Raw genomic sequence first — 23,699 nt, 5'->3', positions numbered from 1 at the left:
TATTGAATGTACCTTTTATCATAGAAAAGTAATTTGAACAAAATATGAAAATATCGTAATTGACAAAACAATAATGGCGGCGTCCATGAATTTTTGGAAACAAACAAAATGAAAATATGAATCTGAGGGTTGTAAGACGTTAAAACTCAATATTTAATAATGTAAAAACAAAAGATTTAACCTGCATTTCGAAATCATGAAAAAGGAAGGCAAGACAGACGTCTCAAGGCCATATAAATTGGGTAAGTATCTTACTTGAAAGTGTTGTAACTCTTGATCAGATACTGAGATAGTTGTAAAACAAGCTCTAAGAATTCAAGTTTATGTACCTTAAATTTCCGTATGTGCATAAAAAGACGTGTCTATCAAAGTGCAATTTTTAAATTAAAATGTTGTTAACAAAGTTAATAGATTGTCATTAAAATAGTCAATGTACAATTTTTCCAGATATAATCTTCAGTATTTAGGCCAATAATATGGTGTTCCGATGGGGCCACTTCGACCATTGCACTTTAGGTCGAAGATGCGAGAGTGCGAAGTTGCGAAGGCGAAAGTGCGAGAGTGCGACAGCGAAAGTGCGAAGATGCGACGGCAAAGCGTGAAGATGCGATGGCGAAGCGCGAAGATGCGATGGCGAAAGTGCAAAGGTGCGAAGGCGAAAGAGCGATACAACTATCACTCCTTCGCCTTTGCAACTTCGCACTCTTGCCTTCGCACCTTCGTACTTACACCTTCGCCTTTATGATAGCATTCAGAAAGTCTCAGTAGATTACATAGACTTTGATGCAGGCACCGTACTCGCCAAGGTTTTCCGTTTAATCCATGATACTATTGGTAAGCATGTGCTAGGCCATTGTGCTTACTATGAATGTTTATGAATATTTTAATGTGTATATGTGACATATATGTTTACCAGTGCTGGCTATGCCTAATCATTATATACTCCGTATAAAATGTAATGTCCACCAGATTGTATACATTTGCACTTCCAGACCCCTGCCACTTACCAGCTGTCTGTTTACCGTGGATCAAACACAGAAACATTCTAATTTCATTATGCGACACTCCTTGCTCATGTATGGACCTATAGGAGGGTCTGCCCCCCTGGAAAATCCAATATTAATACCTTCACACATGGAGTAAAGGGGGAGAGAGGGTCCGGATCCCATCCCCCGGAAAATGTAATTTTATTAATTAATATATATAATAAAATCTCTAAAATATGTCTCAGACCCCCCCCCCCCCCCCCCCTTAGAAAAAGTTAAAAAGTTATGGATCTGCACAGGCTGTTGAAAATAAATTCTAAAAAGTTCATCGTCTACCTCATATGTCCTTTTATACAGCTAAAATTGTCTTTAAACGATAGAGAGCTCCACAATTATAAAAAGGCGAAGGCGAAAGCGCGAAGATGCAAAGGCAAGAGTGCAAAGTTGTGATGGCGTAGAAGCGATAGTAGTATCGCTTCTTCGCAATCGCATCTTCGCGCTTTGCTGTCGCATCTTTGCACTTTCGCTCCCTTGCCTTTGCACTTTTGCCTTAGCAACTTTGCACTCTCGCACCTCGATCTAAAGGCGAAAGTGCGAAGGTCAAAGTGGCCCCATTGGAACACCATACAAAAGGGTGTGCAAACAAGTCAATGGTCTATTTATCTAAATTGTATGGTATTCCGATAGGGCCAATTTGACCTTTGCACCTTTAGGGTGAAGATGTGAGAGTGCGAAGTTGTTAACAGGCTAAGTCAAAAGATGTGATGATGAAACTGAAACGTGAAGATGTGAAAGTGCAAAGATGTGAAAGTGCAAAGCAGTGCTCCTTTGCCTTCTCAACTTCACCATCTAGCTTTCACAACTTCGCACTTTGCCTTTGCCTTTTTATGTCTATAATTTAAAGATTATTTTAGCTGTATATATAATATTGTTTTTTAGGGGTTGGGGTAGGTAGGTCCGAATGATATATTTGTATTTGCCGGGGGGGGGGGGGTTCCGACGCATTCTTTTGATAAATTTACTGTAAAATTAACAATTTTAAATTTTCCAAGGGGATGGGGTCTGCACCCGTACCAATAATATCTGAGATTAATCAGCAAACCTTAGGCGCGGACAGTGCCTGCATCAAACTTCATTTTATCATCCGATAATTAATAAAAAAAGGCAAAGGCTAAAGTGAAATGTTACGAAGGCAAAGGAGCGAGTCAGAGTAGTATTGCTTCTTTGCCTTTTCACTTTCACCATTGCAACTTTACACTTTGCCTTTGCACTTTCGCTCTTTTACACTTTCGCCTTCGCTACTTTGCACTCTTGCATCTTCGCCCTATAGAAGAAAGTGCGAAGGTTGAAGTGGCCCTATTGGAAGACCATAAAATTGACCTTCTTATTTTGATCTCTTAAGACCATTGATCACCATGTAAGGATTATAAGAATCATAAGGCCATATTGAATAAAATCAATACTTTGTAGACAGGAATTATTTTTTGGATTTAAAGTTTTGATGTTTTCTGTGCTACATGTACTGTAATTCTTAAGTTTATGATTTTATTTGATTGATTTAGCTCATCAGACTTTATGCATTCGTGCAATAAACTTGGAGAAGAAATCATTGATTGTAAGTTTTATACATTTTTGTATAGCATACAATGTATTTTTGCTGTATTTCCATTTCATATTTATGCTCACAAATTACACTCTTATTTAAAACAATCTACTTGACTGACTGTAAATATAAAGCATTGAACCTGGCTCATCAATTTATTAAAAATTGTTTTATAAATCAATATGTCACTTAAAGTCTAGATATGACTCTCAAGGTTTTATTTTTCAGGGTTATGTTGAGCTTGTGATTCATCCCCTGCGACAAGATTTAAAGAGAGTGAAGATAAATAGCAAGCAGTGCCGTATCCTCTTCGTCACTATGTTATATAGGTTCTTCAATCCCAAGTAGAATAAATATGCATCATTAAAACAAAGGCTGTTGGCTCTTTTTACATTTAAATCTCAGAATGGCAGATTACAAGTTAATTTTGGTTCATTTTGTAAAATGGCCTTGTTAGTTTGTGACTGACAGTAGACATTTTATCCTAACTTGTTATGGTCAACAAGTTTTTAACTGATTATGACTTTTTTATGCTTGCATTATGTGTTTTTATGTCTCCAGAATGATATACCTGGTAGTTATTGATTTTTTTTAATAATCAGGTTTATCAAATTTGTAAGCTAATGGTCACTAGCTGTCATAGCAAAAATTAACATAGGCATGTGGCTGTGAGATAAGATTAGATATATAAGTGTTGTGTTTCCTTAGCTATAAAAGGAATATATCATGTGTCAATAAACGATCAGTATGAGGCAAAGTTTCTGTACAATGACCCAACACTGGAAATCTGCCAGGGAGATGCAAAACAGTATGTACTTATTATGCAATAGTAAATTTACTTTTGAATAACTTGCATCATTCATAACGGTTACTCCTTACACTCCTTATTCCACTGGCACCATCCCATTTACTTTGTAACTATGTTCATTCATTGTATTATTTTTCTTTCAGGAGAAATCTGGATTACTTTCAACACTGCCATTTTTCGGCCATGTCAGCAGTAGACCCTGACAATGGAAATGGAGAAATCACAGTTCGCTTGCCCCCAGAAATGTACCTGAATATTGCGGGTAATTAAAATGATTAAGATATTAATGTTTCTCTAAGATTATCCACATTTGTGAAAATATTTTTGGATTTATCGCATCATGCATGTGATGTTATACATGGTTATTTTTTTTATAGAGTTACGCCCCTTCCGCTTGTGCATTGAGTTTTCATTAGAGAACCCTAAAGGGGGTTTACATTTTGTTGTACCTGATTTACCTGGACCTGCACATGAAAACGCAGCACATGTATTTACTGCTGGTCTCAATAACTGCTCCAGGTATTTCCATGCACTATATTCAAGTTACATTCACATGACTTTATAATTTCAACAAAAAAAACTCAAGTACTGGTACATGTTAAATGAAAATCAAAATATGGTAGCATCAGCAAAGGAATTCAAAACTTGCACATTTGATAATCAAACGTTCTGGATTTATTATTGATTAATCAACATTTATTGACTAGATTATGGTTTCCCTGTCTGGACACCTATTCAGAGCCCTGCACCTGGAAGATTGAGGTGACAGTAGACAATGAACTGACAGCGGTGACCTGTGGGGACCTCATCGAGGTGATATCAACTCCAGACAAAAAGCGGAAGACATTCCACTACTTCCTGTCTATTCCCACCTCCGCTCCCAACATTGGAATGGCAGTTGGGTAAATACAGAATATATAGCTCAGTTATTAGAAAATTTGGTTTGAACAAGTTTTATACCGAACACATTTTTAGGAGATTTTTATGAATATACCTAATTATGCACTCAATGTACATGTACCGTATATGCTTAAAAGTATAATACATGTAGATATTGCAGGACATGTAGTGCTCATGTTGGTGAAACAAACAAGTTAATAAAGTTGATAAAGCTTTTACAAATAAAGGTTATGATTAAGTTTAATCCTGACCAAGCAGGGTATGATAAAATGTTTCATATACCTGGTATTTCTTACAATATTCTTTGTATGTAGGCCATTTGAAATCCATGTGGACCCTAACATGCATGAAGTGACCCACTTTTGTTTGCCCCACCTGACTGAGATTCTGAAACATACAACTAACTACATTCATCAGGTAAATATCCATGCTCAGAGATATTTGAACTCTGTATCTCCCTCCCTCTTGAAATTTGACAATGATGGAGCATTTGAAAAACCTTTCTTGTGACCGTTCCTCTTTAATCCTTTTAAAAAATTTGAGTCTTTTGAGTCATACAGGCAATATTAAATGAATAACTGTTTCCTCACCCCCAGGCCTTTGAGTTTTATGAGGAGCTGCTGTCCAGTAGATACCCGTACACCTGTTATAAACATGTGTTTGTGGACGAGGCCTATGTGGAGTCAACGTCTTATGCCACCATGTCTGTTCTGAGGTAATAGGTTTGTTTCAAGTCAAAGTAGCAGTGGATAAGCAAATTCATCGCCCATGTCAATTGATCTGGTGGTGGAAGACCTTTGAATTTGCCCAGTTTAAACTTGCCTGCTGACAATGAGGCCAAAAGGGGCAAAAATATAATGGGAGCAAAGATTTTCTGATATATAGTATACTTTACTGTATTATTTTTGGGTGATTTTATTTATTAGAGAAACTTGAAGAATGCATTGAATATTTTCTCCTGTTTTTCAAAAATATGTAATTTCTGCATGAGTAGATGTATTGTTTATGGGAAGACTATTTAAGTCTTGATTTATTATTTCAGTACGAACCTGTTACACTCCAACAGAATCATAGACCAGACCATTTCAACACGCACCGTCCTGGCTGAGGCAGTCGCCAAACAGTTCTTTGGAACGTTCATCGCCATGCAGACCTGGTATGGTTTGGTTAAGTAATCTATAAAGAATAGCACAAAGTGCCTGATGGATTACTGAAAGTCTCTTTATTCTTTTTGTAACATCATCTGTACTTGCAACATGCTACCATACTCATGAATTAATCAGGATAGACAAACCCAAATGAAAGTATACGACAGTTAGCTTCTGGCTTTTGATTATATATCTGCAATTTGTATTGAAAGAAGGTAGCATATCAGTCCATGCTCATTGCAATACTGAACTGTAATTAACATGTATTACATACTCTGATTTTGTTGTCTCCATGGATCTTTATGCACTAAAACTATATGGAAATTGACTTATATTGAGTGAATTTTTGATCTTCACTCAATTGTGATATGTTACTCAAATGAAAATTGTGATTAGTATTGTGATGACCTTAAAATACATGTACATGTAAAATTTAATGATATTGAAACAATATTTTTTTTATTTATAGGTCAGATGCATGGCTGCCGATGGGAATCTCAGGATATCTGTGTGGTCTCTTTATCAAGAAAACATTCGGAAATAATGAATACAGATTCAGAATTTCAAATGTAAATACAATGTAATGGCTTTAAATTGAAGGGGAAATGTATGGTTTAAGATATTTTAATATAATTAGCACATCTTAACAAAAATTAATTTTTCCTTCTCTTGATTGTCTCTATTTTGTTGGTTCATGTATTACTATGTGCATTTTGGGATTTAATAGTATTTGAAAGACGTCCAAGATTATGAGAACAGAGTGGGAGGAATTGTGCTAGATCCCACAAAACGAGACTCCAATCATCATTTCTCCATCAAAAGCCCCCACACGGTGTCCCCTCGTTACATGGAGGCCTTTCGATCCAAGTGTTTCCTGGTGATGCGGATGTTGGAGCAGAGGATTGGTGAACAGCTGCTTATCCAGGTACTGTACTTACGTAATGAGTGTTTTATTTTAAAAGGAAATCAGAAAACGATATTCTTGCTTAGTCCTTACCTATACACCATGTCTTTCTTTGGCCTTGTGATATAGATGCATTTCATTATTCAGGGATGTGATTTTTCAGTGAAACACTGATTTTAGTGGATTTAAAAGTCAAAATGGTCATTTAAGAGATCAGTACAGACCCCTGTATGACTGATTTTCGCATTTTTCTTTCTCTACCAATCACATCATTGAATATTTGTTTTACCATTACATACTGGTACTGATACATTTATGTAAAGAGGTCAGAAATAACCCCTATGAAATTATTAACCTGAACTAGTATATGTATTTCAGAGTACATGTAAGTTTATGCAGAGATGAACAATGATGCATCTTCATCCGTGAATTGATTTTGAATGTACACATATTGTGTTTTAGGTTGTCAACAAGCTTGTAGCTCTGGCCACAACTGGGGCTTCACAGAAGGTGGGGGCCAACACATGGGGGAACCTGCTTCTGTCAACTTCATCAGTAAGTTGTTTTGTGGTTTGCAAATCTCAATGATGGTATACAGTGAATCATTTAAATTAACATGATTTGGGAAGATAGCTGAGTGTTGGAATGGGTTAGTCAAAAAAATAGACACTGTTACTGATATGTATAATGTAATCTACCCTGATTTTATAAAATGTTGGCATCATGCATTGGAAGAATGAAAACATCACATTCAATATGCAAGATGGAAAAATGGGGAAGTTCTGGATGATCTGTGCATTTTGATTGACATAACATTTAATAGGATAATACTGTGTCTTTTCTGTTTCAGTTTCTTAAAATCATCTCAACAGTCACAGGGAAAGACATCAGCCCTTTCCTCGAATTATGGGTGTATCCTTTGTGTAAGCAGAAAAATCACATGCATATCGTATGGCAATGGATTTAATACTAATTTTGTCATGTTTTAATCCCCAATCTATGATTTACTGATGAAATTTACTAACAAATATTGAAGTACCATGACATGAAAATTACCCCAAAATCATGATTTAAGATTTTTTTTAATTTCATAATTGTGAATGCATGTAAAGATAATTATATTTCTAGACACTGTAAATAGCATGAAGTACAAAAATTTCACTCCCCAGATATAATGTATACTCAGTAGGCTGAATGATTATCAGTAACAGTGAACTAAAACATACAGTGTACAAGTGCTCAGACTCCTTACATAAGAATCAGCTCACAGAGTGGGTGTGCCAGGTTTTTCGGAAACTTTGTGTTCAACAGGAAAAGAAATGTCGTTGAGCTGGAGTTGAAACAGGACCTTGGAGCTAAAGGGGCCTTGAAATATGTGGTAAGTATGCAGAACAAGCTTACAATTTGAGCAAAAATAGAACACACACACACGAAATCCTCCTCCAAAGCTTGTTATTGTACATTTAGTGAATTTCATCTTCTAAACTTAAGAAGAAATACATAGGTATCAAGCATATGTATTCTTTTTCCAAAATTGTGATTTGCCTTATAAAATGTAGTACAGTGTACATGTGCAATGCACACATGTATGTTGCAAAACTTACTGTTTATGTATAAGCATCTATGACATACTCTCCTCAGTTTTTTTTTCATAAACATAAATATTATCAATGTTTAATTCTGTCTTGACATTGTATACAAGGTCATAGTAATGGGAGGCAACTTAATTTTGTATTGATTTTTTATATTTAAAAATGTTTTAGTTGGATTTCTCTAAGATATGGAGACACTGATTTATATATTAAAAATCAAAATAGATTCATTTGTAGTTGAAATCAGATTGAATGAATTAAAATATTTTTCCACTTCAGCAATGACATTTAGGGTTTGTTTTTTCTATTCCAGGGGCCACTGACAGTAACCATTCAGGAACTGGATGGGTCGTTTAATCACAACTTTAAAATAGAAGAAAACAAGACCAAGTTTGACATCACCTGCCATTCTAAATGCAGAAGGTATTTTTTATCTAAATATTTTCACTGTGCTACATGTACATAAATGTACTAAAGGTATAAAAAATGTTGTAAAATTTTGTAACTTAAGTTTGGTGATTTCAGATCTGAAAATGTAGATCCTATGTGGGCATTTTCTAGGAGGTAAACAAAATGGTTATCTTTACTTTCAGGTTTTGTTCACTGCCTTCACATTTTGGAAATTTGTTTTATGTATTGATTTGTTACATATTTTGCATGTATTCTTCAGATATTTCAAAAATAATTTCATAAAATAAAGAAAACCATGAAAGAAATAAAGTAAAAAAGATTTGAGAGTCAAACATGGAAATGTATTATATATTTTATTAGAATATTTTAACATGCTAGTTTCTTGACAAAATCTGAAAATTTAATGAAAGCAACAGTCCCAATCTGCAAAATGATTAATACAAGTTGAAAATGTGAATGATGCTATTATTGAGGTGCATTGTGCATTATGAACAGTCAGTTAGTTTCACATACCAATAGGATTAAAAAACAATTCAATTGCCAGCAGAAGTCAGTATTGGTACATGTACTTTAGGGGCTGATTGAAAAAAAAATACGTTAACAATGAAAAAAATAGCTGTTGATCATTTTGCTTGAAGAGATGCAAAATGTTACATGTAGTTTGAAATTTTGTGGTTTCATGGACAAAAAGAAATACCTTTTACAGGTCACTTCTGTATCTAAGTTTGATTTTTAAAAAAACATTTTGTTCTTTTATATACCGGTAATTGTTTTTTACACATGTATCTAAGTTTGAGTTTGTCTTACAACAGTTATTTTTTTTCTATGTATTAGGAACAAGAAGAAGAAGATTCCGCTGATGACTGGGGAGGAGGTAGACATGGACCTTAGTGCTATGGAGTAAGTCTTATGTTGACATATTTATTCTGTCTTCTGTCCAGCTGTCTTTTTGTGTGTCCCACTTGGATTTTCAGCACTTGTTTAGATCAATTTCAAGCTTCTGCTTTTTTGTATAAAATCGCAGGAAAATAAAATTTTTTGTTATAATTTCCTATCATTCAAAACTTTCTGAAAAATGAAAACAAGATTTTAAAATCCACAAAAGTTTCTTCTTGTGATTTTACGTGGATATTGAATTCTTTCATTTAATTTGGAAATTCAATCTACAGTATACGATATTACGTGGGTTACACTGAACACTTAGAAACAAATTCCTCTGAAAGGTTAAGATTAATTTGGAAGCAAATTAGTATTAGTTGTTTTAGAAGTTTTAAACAAAATTAATAACAGTCCAAGTCTAAAATATGTAATGATCACTGTAGATACTTGTACACTGTCACTGTGTTTGTGTTCCATTGTCCCACATGGAGATTGTTCTTGTCATCCACACACAGACCACGGGGACATTTTACCCCTTGCTGTGCTGTGAGTAGTAGAGACAAGAACTGACCGTCTTCCTTCAGAAGATAAACTGTATCGCTCCTTATATCGCACACCAGGATGTGACCAAGGATATCGGTGCAGATACCATAGGGGCAAAACTCTGACCCCTGACCTGTGTAGGAGAACCTATGTTGTCCAGATTTATTGACCACCACTACAGCTCGTTTGTCCAAGTCTGATGTACAGATATCACCATTGATGTTTTCTGTGATGTAGTGTGGATCACCATACAGTCCCTGTCCTATGAAGTCCCTCTCTAATTCTTTCCCTGTCTTGCTGTACCTTGTGACTTTAGCCTCTCTATTCTTTATCATCCCCACCAGTATGTCCCCGTTAATGTGGGAGGAGTGTATACTGATAGGTTCCCAGTCTCCTGTTTTAATGAATTCAGTGATTGTATTATCCACTGTTATCCTATTGATGACTTTGTTCTTTCTGTCTGTATAGATCAGATCCCCGTCCTGTGTGACTGTGTGGTAGCCATATCCACCACTGGTTTGTATCTTCTGTAGCTGATTCCCCAGTATATCTGTTTTGACAAGGTTGCCATGATAATCACTGCCCCAGACTGTACCTGATTTACCTAATGAAACATTATGTACACTATCAACTTCTGGCACTGTGTAATCCATGACCTTGGTGACAGCAGAAGACATGTCAGATTTCTCTTCGTCTTCTTTCCACTGTTTAGATTTCAGTTGTGTAGAGGCAATCTCCATGGGTTTTATTTCTCTGTTCACTGGTTTTGTGTCCGGAACAGTTACCCTACCCAGTAGTTTGGTGACATCCTCCTTGCTGTATTGACCAGCAGTAAATACAGGAAGGATTGGTTTGGTGGTCTCAGGTATTGGCTGGATTGTAAGGTTATTTGAGGTGTCCAAAGAGATTAGTTTTTCTAAGCTTGAAGAAGAAGACTTGATGTAGCCATAGAGTGTTTTGATTACACCATTGAGGTAGTGAGTGTAGTCATCCATTGTTTCTCTTTGACTGTTCAATGTTTCTAATAAAGACTCTTCTATTTTGTTGACTTGTTCTATTTTATCCAATGTGACTGCATCTACCAGTTCTTTGATAGACTTCGCTTCCTCCTCTATAGATGTCCTAATGGCGTTCATTCTCTGTTTGATTTCTGTGATATCTTCAGCAATTTCTCTTTGCAAACCTTGTGAAGATGGCTGCAAATAGTTTTGAATCTTTGCTATTTTCTTTTGACAAAGCAAAATCTTTTCAGTGTAGATTTTTTCCAAATCAATTAGCAGATGGGCGCAATGACCTTGTGTGGCTGCGCATTTAGTGCAAAGGGGGATCTGACATTCCTCACAGAAAAGATCTGTGTCCGTTGAGGGGTGGATCTTGCATTTCTGTACTGGAAGTTTTTGGTTAATTGCCACTTCATGGTTCTTGGTAATTGGACTCCTCTGATGTTCATCTCTGCATTGTTCACACATTGGTTGGTGACAATTATTGCAGTGAAACTGACAGTTCTTCTCATAGTCTTCAGTGCCACAGTTCAAATGATGCTCAACTGTGAGTGATATTTGGGATTTGGATAAAGCCATCTGAAATGTAAAATATCCCTTTACATTAATGACTGACCATCACAAAATATGATTTTGCTTTGCTTTTTTAGAATTCTTAACTCGCCCTTTTCTTTTTAACCCAACAGTTTAGACATGCAGCATCATCATATTAATGAAATCAATTCAACTTTTCTGAATAATAAGTATCTCATAACTAATGGTCCTATGGTATGTAAAAATTAATGACCAATTTTTAAAAAAATCTCATTCATTACAAAGAAATTGGAGGTAATTAATCCAGAACTGAAATCAAAAACAAAATTCAGGATTAAAGACTTTTTAACCATCAAGTTTTCTTCTTTGCCAAAATAAATTAATGTTTTCTTTTCCTATCATGCAATATTATATGATGGAATTAAGTTTAAATGCTACCTTGGAGTCAAATCAGCAGGTGTCACACCTCAGAAATTTGGAAGCGACTCTGGGAAATTTGCATAATTTACTTCCTGGTTACATTGCTATACTTAGATTTAAAATTCTTTGTCACCTTGAATAGAACACTTAAATTAATTTCCCTCTTGTACCATGTATGTTTGTTCAAAATTGGTCAGGGTTTGATGAAAATGTAAACACCTGAATGATTGTGCAAAAAAAAACCCTGAATGAAATGGTACCTGATGCATACCAGTATAAGTTGAAATCTGACCCAAATTGTTTTAGAATATATGATACAATTGTACAGGTACATAATTTTAAACAAGACAGTCCGACTAAAGCCAGCCTCAACGACAGGTATTTCATGTATGGTAAACAAAGTGAAATAGGTAAACAAAGTGAAATAAAAGGAGCAGGCTTTAGGCAGACTGTTTGGCAAGGCAAATTGAATAGGGGTCAGTGCAAGGAATGAATCAGATTTTTTTGTTATATATCAAAATCTTAATCTGTTCTTTTTTTTTCATAAAATGAAAGAAAAGAAATTAATAAACTGAATTTTGTATTTCCTGTATTTTCTGTGCATGGTGTCTAGAAAACTTTAGCAGACTCAGTAGCCTGAGTTCAGATTATCTTGGATTCAATTTAAGTATTGAATTCTCTGCAGCCCCAGCTATACATCACTCTGGAGTATTTCAGTTCACATTGTGTACAGACAATGCAGACTGAAAGGATACTAAATCAGTTGTATGATAGATTTGTACTAAAATCTTTGTGTACTGAATTCAGTAAGCTGGTACATTTATATGTTTGGGGTTACCATGAAATATAAAAGCTTAGCATCAGATATAAAGATCCATCAGAGCATTGCTACAGAAAGAGTACTCCAGTTAAGAAAGGTCAAGAGTTAACAATACATGTATTAATACTTTATAGAGCATAGTAATTAACTGCTGCTTTTTTGGTTTGTTTAAGTGCTGACTCGCCTGTTTTGTGGCTACGAGTTGACCCTGACATGAACTTGTTAAGTCATGTGACCTGGGAACAACCAGACTACATGTGGCAATACCAGCTCAGATACGAGAGGGACATTGTCGCCCAAAGAGAAGTAATAATGGAAAACCTTATTTATCAATTTGCATTTATTTCCTTGAAAAGGTCATTGTACTTTATTAGCCGGGAATTACATGTTACATTTTGCTTTAAAGAAGGTGTTTTAAATGATGCATTGATCAATACCCTATTTTCGGTCAAAGTAAAACAAAAGAATATCATTTCTACTTAAAGAAAATAAGGAAATAATAAAATTGTACGTTTTTTGTACAACAAACAACCTAGTATGATTGGAATGAATGAGAGATTTTCATGGTGGTGTTTGCTACTTTGACAGGCCATCCGCGCACTAGAGAACTACCCTACAGCAGGGACTAGGCGGGCACTGACAGACATACTGGAGGATGACCACTGCTTCTACAGGATCAGGATGGAGGCAGCTCATTGTCTGGCCAAGGTCAACAAGCAAAAACTTACTGTCCTCAACCTTGCCCTTTTTTGAAGAGTCAAAAATTTGCAGCCCTCAGAAAGAAAAAAAACCCAGAAAACCTATGCCAGTACAATTTTGTACAAGCTTGTCTTTTTGCTTGAAAATTTTAAATAAGTTTTGAATTTATAAAATATTTTTATGAAAAGTCTAATAGAAATTGTAAAAACATCTGAACTTCTTTATCTTGTGTGTATTACGAACAAATAAATTGTGTTTATTTCATGTTTTCACAAATACGTATAAGTTATTTTTTATTGATACATAGGAAACAATGCTCTTTTATACTTTTTATTTATAATCAATTATGCCTTATTCTTTTTCATATAATAGGTGGTGAATAGAAACTGCTTGACTTACCGTAATTTTAATTTTTTTGTAGGTGGCCAACTCTATGGTGGGTGTGTGGGCAGGACCCCCAGCTATGATGACCATCTTTAGGAAAATGTTTGGATCTCATTCCTGTCCAGCCATCATCAGACAAAACAACTTCTCAAACTTTCAAAATTACTTCCTTTTGAAGGTAAGCATTAAAGTCAATATCAAGTTATTCTTTCTTTGGGTTTCACATCACATTGTTGTACCTAACTAAGGATTATGAATAGATTATAGCTTAATGTCATATATAATAATGTGTTATATCATTTATTCTATAGACTATACCAAATGCCATGGCCCTATTGAGAAACATTCATACCATCTGTCCACCTGAAGTGTTCAAATTCATCATGGAACTGTTTAAATATAATGACAACAGCAGAAACAAGGTAACTTACTAGTCCCCCCCTCCCCACCCCGCCCCCACCCAAATAAAAGATTCATAAAGTTATGTATCTCTATCAAGTGATAAAAGTATTGAAAGGTCAAGGGCTTTGGAGTATAATACTTGTGAAAACTTTGTCGTATAATTTCTTAATTTAATTTTTTTTTTCTCTTGCTATCAAGATGAATATAGTAAACAGAAAAAATGTTGGAATAAGGTATCAGTTACACATATATTGTTATGTATGTTAAATCAATGTGTTGTTGTATGAAGAATGTTCTTGGGTTTTTTTTGTTTGTTAACAAAATGTTATTTACGATTGTTTCAGTTCTCTGACAACTACTACAGAGCTGCTCTAGTGGAGGCAGTGTCTAAGACAGTGACCCCAGCCATCACTCTCATGAGTACGCCAGGGTAGGTGTCAGTCTCTTCATTCAAATACACATTTCTTACCTCTGAACACTAAAGAGCGTGTTATGATGCAGGATATTGCACTGAGAAAAACATGAACACGACTTGACACAAGCAGATGGCAATCTTACGCAGTTGTAACTTGTTTTCTGTTCTCCTCACCAGGCAGGGCCCTACTGCTGACAATTTGTCAGCGGAGACAAAGCAGATACTGGAGGAAATTACTCGTTATCTGAACCTGGAAAAGTTACTGCCATGTTACAGGCACACAGTTACTGTCAGGTGTGTAATATTAATGATGTCTCTTTTTTTAAGGAATTGATGAAGGAAATGATTAAATCTATGTAATATTTGTATGGAAGAATATATATTTTTTCATCATATCTAGATGTGTCACATTCACTCCTTTCATTCAATAACTGTTCTAAAGTTATCTAGTTGTTAACTTGCTATCTTGATGTTGTTTTACAGCTGTCTTAGTGCCATCAGAACACTGCAGAAGTTTGGACATTTGCCAAGTGAAGTGGAGTTCTTTAAAAGCTATGCCCAGCATGGAGTATTCAGGGACATTCGACTAGCGGCCATTGATGCTATAGTCGACTTTATAAAAAGTAAGTTTGTTCTCGTAACTCACAATTTTAAGGCTTATTTATTTCTCACGAGTGGAACATGAAGTCAATCATTCCTGTCATTGCTTTGAAGGGAAACTAATATGAACTGAGTGGATTTAGTTATTATTTCATATTGCAATTTATTGATAAAATAATGACACTTTATGTTGGTTGGTTGAAATTTTTTTAATACTTGTGTCAACAATTTTATGATCAACCATTGAAACAAGTATTTATGTCAAATATTCATCTGTTCAACATTAATTCTTTCCATTCTTGGAAGATCAATTTCAAATAATCAGCAGTGAATTGTATATTTTTATCCTGTGGATAAAGACAGAAGGAAAACGTTTGCATCAATTTTCTACATGTACTGGTGCAGTTTTCCTTCTTGATTTTCCTTTGATACCACTCTATAAATAAATAGTCACAATTTTCTTTGAATGCTATGGGATGATTTAATAACCTAGGTGCATACTGCATTTATCATTTTCAGCTGAATCTAGACCAGAGGACATGTACTGGATTCTGAACTTGGTAGAAACAGATCCAGATCTCTATGTGAGGTACCTGAATATTAGTACAGTATTTGATGTTATCATAGTGCTATTGTTAAACATTCAATTAATGTATTTGTTGATGAGAGATAGCTGTCATTCCACTGTGGACTCTCTTTCAGACACTATGCTCTACAACAGCTGGTCCTGAATCCTCCCTTCAGAAGAATGGAAACAAGTGCTCTCCACACGGAGGGATTAGTGGAACGCTTGTGGAAAATGATGAAGTAAGATCATGTTTGTGTGACTTGGTTTCGATGAGGGCAGAGTATGATGCACGTTTTTCATTTTACAATTATTCTTTCATGATATTATTTTTCATTTTTAGCTGCACATTTTCGTATGACAGTAGGCTGCGTTGTGATGCGGCAGATGTTTATTTCACTTTGTATGGACGTACACGCCCATCTTGTCTGCCCATACCTGATGTAAGTAACTGAGTAGCTCCTGAAGGGATCCAAACTCAAATAAATGGTAGTATATGTACATGTATTAGCATTGAAATTCAGAATTACAAAACATGTCTCTTTTCTCTATTTTATAGAACATGGTTGTTCTGAGTTTAAAAGACAGAAAGAATAAGATGAATCCTGCTTATGTTCCTGATGAAATGGAGGTTAGTTCCCCCTCTCTCTCTATTTATCACACATTGTATCTGCATTTCCTTTATCTACTTTGTGTTTGTCTAATATGTACGATAGATGGCTTATATGCATAAAATTACTTGTGAATGAAAGTTTAAAGTAAAATGTAAGCAATACAGCTAGTAAGGGTTAAAATCTGATGAACCCATTCTGTGTGGCAGGAAATGTTTGATGATGAAGAAGAGGATGAAGAGGTGGGAATGGAGGAAGGTGAGAGTTCTCAGGTGGACACTGAGGCCGACATCGACGTTACGGACATTGGCGGGGAGGAACCTTCCCTCAAGAGAAAGTCTCCTCCCCCCACAGAGCTGCCACCACCCTTGGTCCTGTCCATAGGAAGTGTCCCTGAGACCTGCCCCTTGGGAATCTTCAATGAAGACAGTGCATCCCAGTCCAAGAGGCTGAAACTGAAGGTATTTAAAACTGTGGCCTTTATGAGTATTAATAGAGATGTGATGTATTGTAGTTAGTTCCAGAGTGTCTGATTTTCTGAGTTGTGTGAACACTGAATGATTATTTATAACCAAAAGTTTGATTTACTCACTAATTCTCTGCTCTTATTTGAACATCTTTACTATCTTTGATAAAAAACTATCACTTTATTTCATTTCAATTAGATAATTTGTTCATAACATTCATTCTTGACATAATTACACATAAGGAACTATTATCTTACTTGTATTCATGATAACTTTATGCTGAAGTGATAAACTGATAAAATGATCTGGTTAACAATATAAACCACATGCAATTTTTTCATGAAAGGACTTGTTCCTGGCAGAAATATGTTTACAATTACAAGGTTCTTGCAAACCTACTTCAATTCTCTTATTTGCAAATAAAATTTTGTTTATCTACTGTAAATATACATATGCACTACAAATACACTCTATATTCAATTACCGGGTAGTTTTGAATCTAAGTAAAGAATGTTGAGAAAAGTAATGTTTTAGCAAAGTATATTGTATTATAAACAAGTAATAGCTGAGGATTCGAATTATTGAATTTGATAATAGAATAAATGTTTATCTGAAAACTTGCATGAATAGTTCAATTTCAATAAGTTAGGTATACAGTAAAACTGATCACCTTGATATCTAAGATAAGTCAATACTGTATACAGGGTTGATATTGCACCATGTAATTTTTGCCCTTCTACACTTGCAAGCAGTTTCGCCCCGTATTGAATTCGCCCAGACACAGTTGTGTTTAAAGAGAAATAATTGAAGACATCAGAATATGTCTAGTCTTAAATTCGCCCGCCGACAACGAGGCGAAAAATAAAATGGGGGCGAATATTTCCCTGTATACAGTATTTTACATTGTGGAAAACCTAAAAAAAAAATAGCTGTAATCAGACAGTAAAAATCAATTTAGTAGGCAATAATAAGTTTTGTAAGTGCTTAAAAAAAATTCTGTTACATGTTAGAATGCACAACTAACACTGATTGCACAGGTATTGTTTCTTTCTGCATTGAACAGATGGAATCAGAAACCCTTGAGGAACCCCAGGTAACTGAGCCCTCAAAGGCCTCTGGGACTCAGGAAGTCACCGTGACAAAAACACCGGTCACGCCTTCTTCTGCAACGTCGGCATACGCTGCTGAATTTCTCAAATTTGTTGGGGTACTATATTTCATGTTGCTCCAATTTTGGCATTGTATTGACCAGTTATCTAGAAAAAAATGCCTGGTATTATTTCCCTCTGTCAGTCTGTAGTCTATATGAAAACTTACATTAGTAGAGTTTAATGTATTCTTTTGTATCCAAGGGTATTTGATTGTACAATGTACACAATTATATTCTAGCATTGCAAAATTCAAATTTCTTTACTTATAACAAAGGAAATTGTTTTAATCACGTGTAGCTTTATATTGTTTTAAATAAGCTGAAGTACATCTTTTTTCAGCATTCATTCATGAATGATACAGAAAAACGGGTGCATTTATCTTATTTGCCATATATGTTGAAAAGTTTTGTTACCATACCATTTGATACATTGATTCAGTTTCTGATTGAGACTCCAACTCCTTTTTCTTGTTTGATGTTGTAAAAAAGAAGAGCTTTGAGTTTATCATAGAAACATATCATAAAACCTATAATCTCATAATAATACAGTTAACTTTGACATTTTTGAAGGTAAAACAAGAGCATCCTGCTCCAGAGCCCCAGTTATCTGTAACCATGGATACGTCCTCCAGACTCAGTGAAGGGTCTTCATCACCCACAACCACTGCCGTGGGGTCAGGTAAGGAGAAAAAGGAATGTCTAATGGCATGATTGTTTTATACATTATCTTTGTTAATGATTTATTTTTTTGTTATAAAATTGGGGAGATAATAATTGGGGTTGAAGGATTCTTTATCAATTTGTGTATGAAGTTCATCATTTTCCATGGAACAATACACTGTATATTAAAATACCGGGTAAAAAAACCCAGCAACTAATGTAAAATGTTTTTAATGATTTAGGAAATGTGACATTCAAGGTATTGGCATGGTAATTTAATTCACCTATTTTCCTTATTTTTTACACAGAATCTAGTGCTCCTCTCTCCTTTGCTGGACTGTTGCCTTCTTCTGCTTCGGCAACAGACATGTCGTCTGCTACAGACTCTAAAGCACACAAAGCCAAAAAGAAGAAGAAGAAAAACAAGCACAAACATAAACACAAGCACAAACATGACCGGCCTGAGAAAGATCCACTGGGGCGGATCCGAGAGGGGTCCTTCAACAGCTCCGAGAACTCGCCCAGTGTTACTCAGACCACTCTTAGTTCGCCGGAATTTGAAATCTAAACTGTCATGTTGTTGTATATAAATTGCTAATAAAATTAATCATACAAAGGTGAAAATGTATTTACTTATTGGTTTGAGTTACATTAAAATTGTCAAACTGTAGTGGTTGATATATTGATGTTGATTTGAACATTTCTGTTAAAGTGAAATAGAAACTTATCATGTTCCTGCCTGTGACAGTAAAAGCATGTTTTTTTGGCTACTTGCAAGGCATATTGATAGAATACATTTTGTATATCATTTGTGTGTTTTTTTTCCCACCTCGAAGCCAAATACTTAAACACATCTTGTATACAGAAGACCTGGTAAAAATTGAAATTTCAGGTACTAGTTTTTCCGAAGGTTCAAGTGAGCTTTTCTAATCACCTGTTGTCTATCTACCGTCCCTCTGTCTGTCAAACCTGGTATAACGCATCTATATGGGAAGGGGATTCTAACTTGTTAAAATAAAGATCAAATCCCATTTTAAAAGGGAGATAATTGCGAAACAGTGAAAATAGGGTGCATGTCTTTAAAAATATTCTAAAGAATCACTGCACTAGAAATTCCAAAATTTACACTAAAGCTTGTATATCAAATGAATATTTTAAATTGTTAAAATCATGACCAATACTGGGGCCCAAATAGGGGTTAAAAGTTTAACATAGAAATATATAGGGAAAGTGTTTAATAAAATTCTTCTCAAGAACTACAATGCTACAATTTGTGATATTACTATGCAAGCATCCTCAAATAATGTAGATTCTAAATTGTTAAAATTGTGACTCACGGACCAACCCTGGTTTTTACATAGAGATATATAGGGAAAATATTTAAAATGAACTACAATGCTACAATTGTGAAATTCAATGCAAGCATCCTAAGATGATGTTGATTCGATATTGTTAAAATCTTGCAATCTCCCATGCAGAGTTGTCGTTCGTTCCTCTCTTCAGACAGTGAATGTATGAGCCGATGGTAGAGAGTGAAAATCTTGATGGCCGGACTATTACTGAGGCCCCAAGAGGGGTTAAAAGTTTAATTTAGAAATATAGAGGGGAAATTGTTTAAAATCTTCTTTTCAAGAACTACAATGCTACAATTTGTGAAATTCAAAGTAAGTATCCTAAGATGATGTAGATTCTAATTGTTAAAATTGTGACCCCCAGACGAATACTGGGACCCCAAGGGGTGCTTACAGTTTTGCATAGAAATATATTGGTAATTTAAAAAAAAAAAACCTAATATCATTTTGATACAAGGAACTGTTGTTCAGGTGGGCAATGTGGGGTAATGGGCCTCTTGCTTATCTATAAAGGTAAAGTGCCCTTTTCCCATTATTTAGCCCACACCGTATTAGATAGGAAATTTTTTTTTACTATAAAAAGATAATTATTTAAAATTTTAATAATTTTTTAAAACCTAGGTAATGGTTTTATAAAAAGGAGTCTGTAACCTCTAATTTGGCATACATTCAGGAAACATGCATCGAGAAATGAATGTATAGAATTCTGTGCATAAAGTCGGTAGATATTCTGAATTAATACAAGTTGACCATTGGCAATATTGGCCCCGCCCTAGGGTCTGAACCCTTGACTCGGGGCCCAAGTACTTCACAATTTTGGTATAAGGCTTCACATCGATATCATGCCAGTGCACTTACTTTTTTCCACTTGTGTGGGAGTAGGAAAGAAGATCTTTAAAATTTTGCACATTTTCTGCATATTATGCCCCGCCCATGAGGCGCCGGGGTGGTAAGATAATAATTTTCACAATTTAGAGATTCCTCTTATCCAAGAGATGCTTGAAACCAGAAATGGTAACAACTGGCCTTGTAGTTTTCTATACAAGTGTATGATTGTTGACGGGACGTTCATGACGTATAACGCACGAAGACCAATTTGCACATCTACAGAAAAACTGACAAACGGGTCCGTTTGAAACGGTAAAATTTGATTTGCAACAGGCCATGTCCATAAAATGCGATATATGCATAGTATTTCCACAGTGTAAAGCGGAGTGGGTTACGATTGGTCATTGTCGCTCAAGTGAGCGATGTGGTCTAAAGGTTACTCGTTTGTTTGCGAGTTTTTGGAACTCGTTTTTAAAAATTGAAAAATGAGATGATTTAGATACTGTATTTTATTTCCAAACTTATCTATAATACATCTATTTACATCAACTACTGGTAGGTATTTTTTCATCTGTTAGGAAAGTCGATTCCATAGTTCATTTGGATACTGACAAGATTCACTGAAATCTACACGATCCAGTAACACGATCAGTCCCTGAATATGAATGTACGTTTTCCTTCTTAAAATTTAAAACTAATTTGAAATGCATTTTAGCTAATAAAATGTCTAACTTAGTCTAAATAAATAACTTCTAATATCGTTCATTAATTATGTCTAAATGGTACTTCTAGCATCAAATTGCGTGGATTATTTCTTGATCGATCGAAACTATAAAGCTACATTGAAAGGCTGAGCACGAACTTCACGGACTTGCACGGACTGCCATCTGAATATTAGACTGTAGTTACCATGACAACATTCATGTATATAAAAAAATGGCTGTTGTGGATTATTTATCTTTCTGCAATGTGAGCTACCTTCATACCTGTATGAATGTATGAAACACCAACGAAAGCATTTTGTTATTGACGTATATATATCACCATGATCGTATATTTTCACTCTAGATACTTGAATACAGACACAAGGTTGTTCCCTTGCCCAACAAGGAGATTGCTCTCTTTATCTACACACACTGCAACATTACAGTAGAGCTTATCCCCTGATACAGACAAAAGCCGACAGTCCTTGTCTAGTACAAGAACCGTTAGACTGTAACCATCACATACCAGGATGTGACCGAGGAGATCAGTACATATGGCATAGGGACTAAGGTTGTCTTGGCCCAAGTAGGAGAACCTGTTTTGTCCCGATTCATTCACCACCACTACAGCTTTCTGGTCAAAGTCTGATGTACAGATATCACCATTGATGTTTTCTGTGACAAAGTGTGGATATTTGTAAAGGTCCTTGCCTCCTAAGCTCTTCTCTATGTTCTGTATTGCTTTCCCTGTCTTGGTGTATCTAGTGACTTTTGCCCCTACTCCCTTCTTAACCATCCCCACCAGTATGTCCCCGTTGATGTGGGAGGAGTGTATGCCAAGCGGTGTCCAGTATCCCGTGTTGGTGAATTCAGTAATTGTGTTATCCACTGCTATCCTCTTGACGACTTTGTCATTTACTTCCGTATAAATCATCTCCCCGTCCCGTGTAGTTGTGTGGAAACCTTCATAACTGCCACTGGTTTTCATCTCCGCGAACAGAGGTGGACTCCCCTGTAGATCTATATGGATGAGCATTCCTCTACTATCACTCACCCAGAATTTGCCCGACATATCAACCGTTATATGACATATATTGTCGACACCTGGTACTCTGAATTCCCTGAGCTTGGTGACAGAGGAAGCAAGAGACAGTGTTTGTTTCTCGTCAGATGTCCCCTTGTCTTGTTTCCTCTGTTTTTCTGTAAGTTTCAACTCTCTAAAGGCGACCTTCTCTCTGTTCTCTGGTTTATTGTCAAGATCACTAACACTACCCAGTAGTTTGGAGACATCCTCCCTGCTGTATTGACCAGCAGTAAATACTGGAGGGACTGGTTTGACCCTCTCTGGTAAGGGATGGGTTTTAGGAGTGGGTACAGAAACGACGTTTTTAATGTTTGTAGGAGATGGGTGACCATAGAATGATTCGATAAGATCATTGAGATAGTTGATGTAGTCATCTATGAATACTCTTTTAATAATTTTTTGTTTGTAAAAATTTTGACGTCAATTGATAGCTGTCTTGGTAGCTTCTTCCACACCAAAAATTATATTTTTTTATTAATGAATATTGCTATTAATTTGAAAATATTTTCTCTGAACTGAAAGCTGCAAAGAAAATTGAATTTCCCATTCATTTTGTGATTGGTTGCTATTTATACCTTGGCCCCGGTGTAACGAAGAATTTTGACCCGAGTTGAAAATTGACCCGGGGGTCATTTTTCCACGTTGAATATTGAGACCAAAGGTGTTGAATAAAGACCCTAATCCGTTGAAAATTGACCCGCATCGTTGAATTTTGATCATGAAACCGGTTCAAAATTCAACAGCAAAGAAGCACAAACTAACAAATCAATATTAAAACTTGAGTCTATTTAATTAAAAATTATCAGTTTTTATTTATTTATTCTTTAGATTTACATCTTTCAACGTGGGGGGGGGGGGGGGGGTTGGGGGTTGGGGGTTAAAATGAGACTTAAATAATTATGAATTTACATAGTATCCCTTTAAATATGTACATGTAATAACTATTTTATTTATAATAAACTTATCGCGTATAATTGATGTTTTATGTGATATCTATATATTTTTAAAGAAGTATATGTTTTTTAATAATATTAGTATACATGGTTACACGTTAAAATATTCAATTCCGTAAAACTCTTTTTTTTTAAAATTACAATACGTCATATTATTTAATTTTGGTTTTACGTTCACCCAGTAAATTGAAACTTTGATATTGTTCGTTGTAAATTTTCTGAGTGGGTGTAAATAAAAAAAAATTACAGTTTGTCATATTGAGATTTTTGTGTTTC

The 23,699-nt window shown here is 35.3% G+C and overlaps 2 protein-coding genes and 1 long non-coding RNA gene across 5 annotated transcripts; 1 reads left to right on the top strand and 2 right to left on the bottom strand.

Annotated features, from left to right (window-relative positions):
- The first annotated feature begins 52 nt into the window (after positions 1-52).
- LOC105318056 (transcription initiation factor TFIID subunit 2) lies at positions 53-19,126 on the top strand. 3 transcript variants are annotated; one of them, XM_034456158.2, is made up of 32 exons: positions 53-242; positions 2,549-2,601; positions 2,818-2,890; positions 3,307-3,397; positions 3,541-3,659; positions 3,775-3,916; positions 4,105-4,299; positions 4,612-4,714; positions 4,894-5,012; positions 5,340-5,453; positions 5,915-6,014; positions 6,173-6,370; positions 6,812-6,904; positions 7,200-7,261; positions 7,613-7,727; positions 8,255-8,364; positions 9,187-9,252; positions 12,723-12,855; positions 13,138-13,257; positions 13,670-13,810; positions 13,944-14,054; positions 14,379-14,464; positions 14,627-14,743; positions 14,933-15,072; positions 15,569-15,638; positions 15,752-15,856; positions 15,958-16,057; positions 16,174-16,245; positions 16,435-16,686; positions 17,756-17,785; positions 18,413-18,521; positions 18,811-19,126. In XM_034456158.2, exons 1-32 carry the CDS (start codon positions 197-199, stop codon positions 19,068-19,070), a joined length of 3,645 nt encoding a protein of 1,214 aa, XP_034312049.2. In that variant the 5' UTR covers positions 53-196; the 3' UTR covers positions 19,071-19,126. The 3 variants fall into 3 exon arrangements, with proteins under 3 accessions (XP_034312049.2, XP_034312048.2, XP_034312050.2); XM_034456157.2 differs by having other exon boundaries at positions 17,756-17,899; XM_034456159.2 differs by lacking the exon at positions 17,756-17,785.
- LOC105317984 (tripartite motif-containing protein 2) lies at positions 8,687-11,848 on the bottom strand. The gene is made up of 2 exons (XM_011414867.4): positions 11,748-11,848; positions 8,687-11,354 (listed from the first exon to the last, which is right to left on the bottom strand). The coding sequence occupies exon 2, from the start codon at positions 11,352-11,354 to the stop codon at positions 9,666-9,668; it is 1,689 nt and encodes a 562-aa protein (XP_011413169.3). The 5' UTR covers positions 11,748-11,848; the 3' UTR covers positions 8,687-9,665.
- Positions 16,592-18,414, bottom strand: LOC136270306 (uncharacterized). The gene is made up of 2 exons (XR_010708067.1): positions 18,262-18,414; positions 16,592-17,948 (listed from the first exon to the last, which is right to left on the bottom strand). It is a non-coding gene; the product is annotated as an uncharacterized lncRNA (long non-coding RNA).
- Positions 19,127-23,699: the final 4,573 nt, after the last annotated feature.

The sequence above is a fragment of the Magallana gigas genome, chromosome 7, assembly GCF_963853765.1.
Source record: "Magallana gigas chromosome 7, xbMagGiga1.1, whole genome shotgun sequence".
Lineage (NCBI taxonomy): Eukaryota > Metazoa > Mollusca > Bivalvia > Ostreida > Ostreidae > Magallana > Magallana gigas.
The sequence above is the reverse complement of the archived record's forward strand: the minus strand, read 5'-3'. Positions and strand labels throughout refer to the sequence as shown.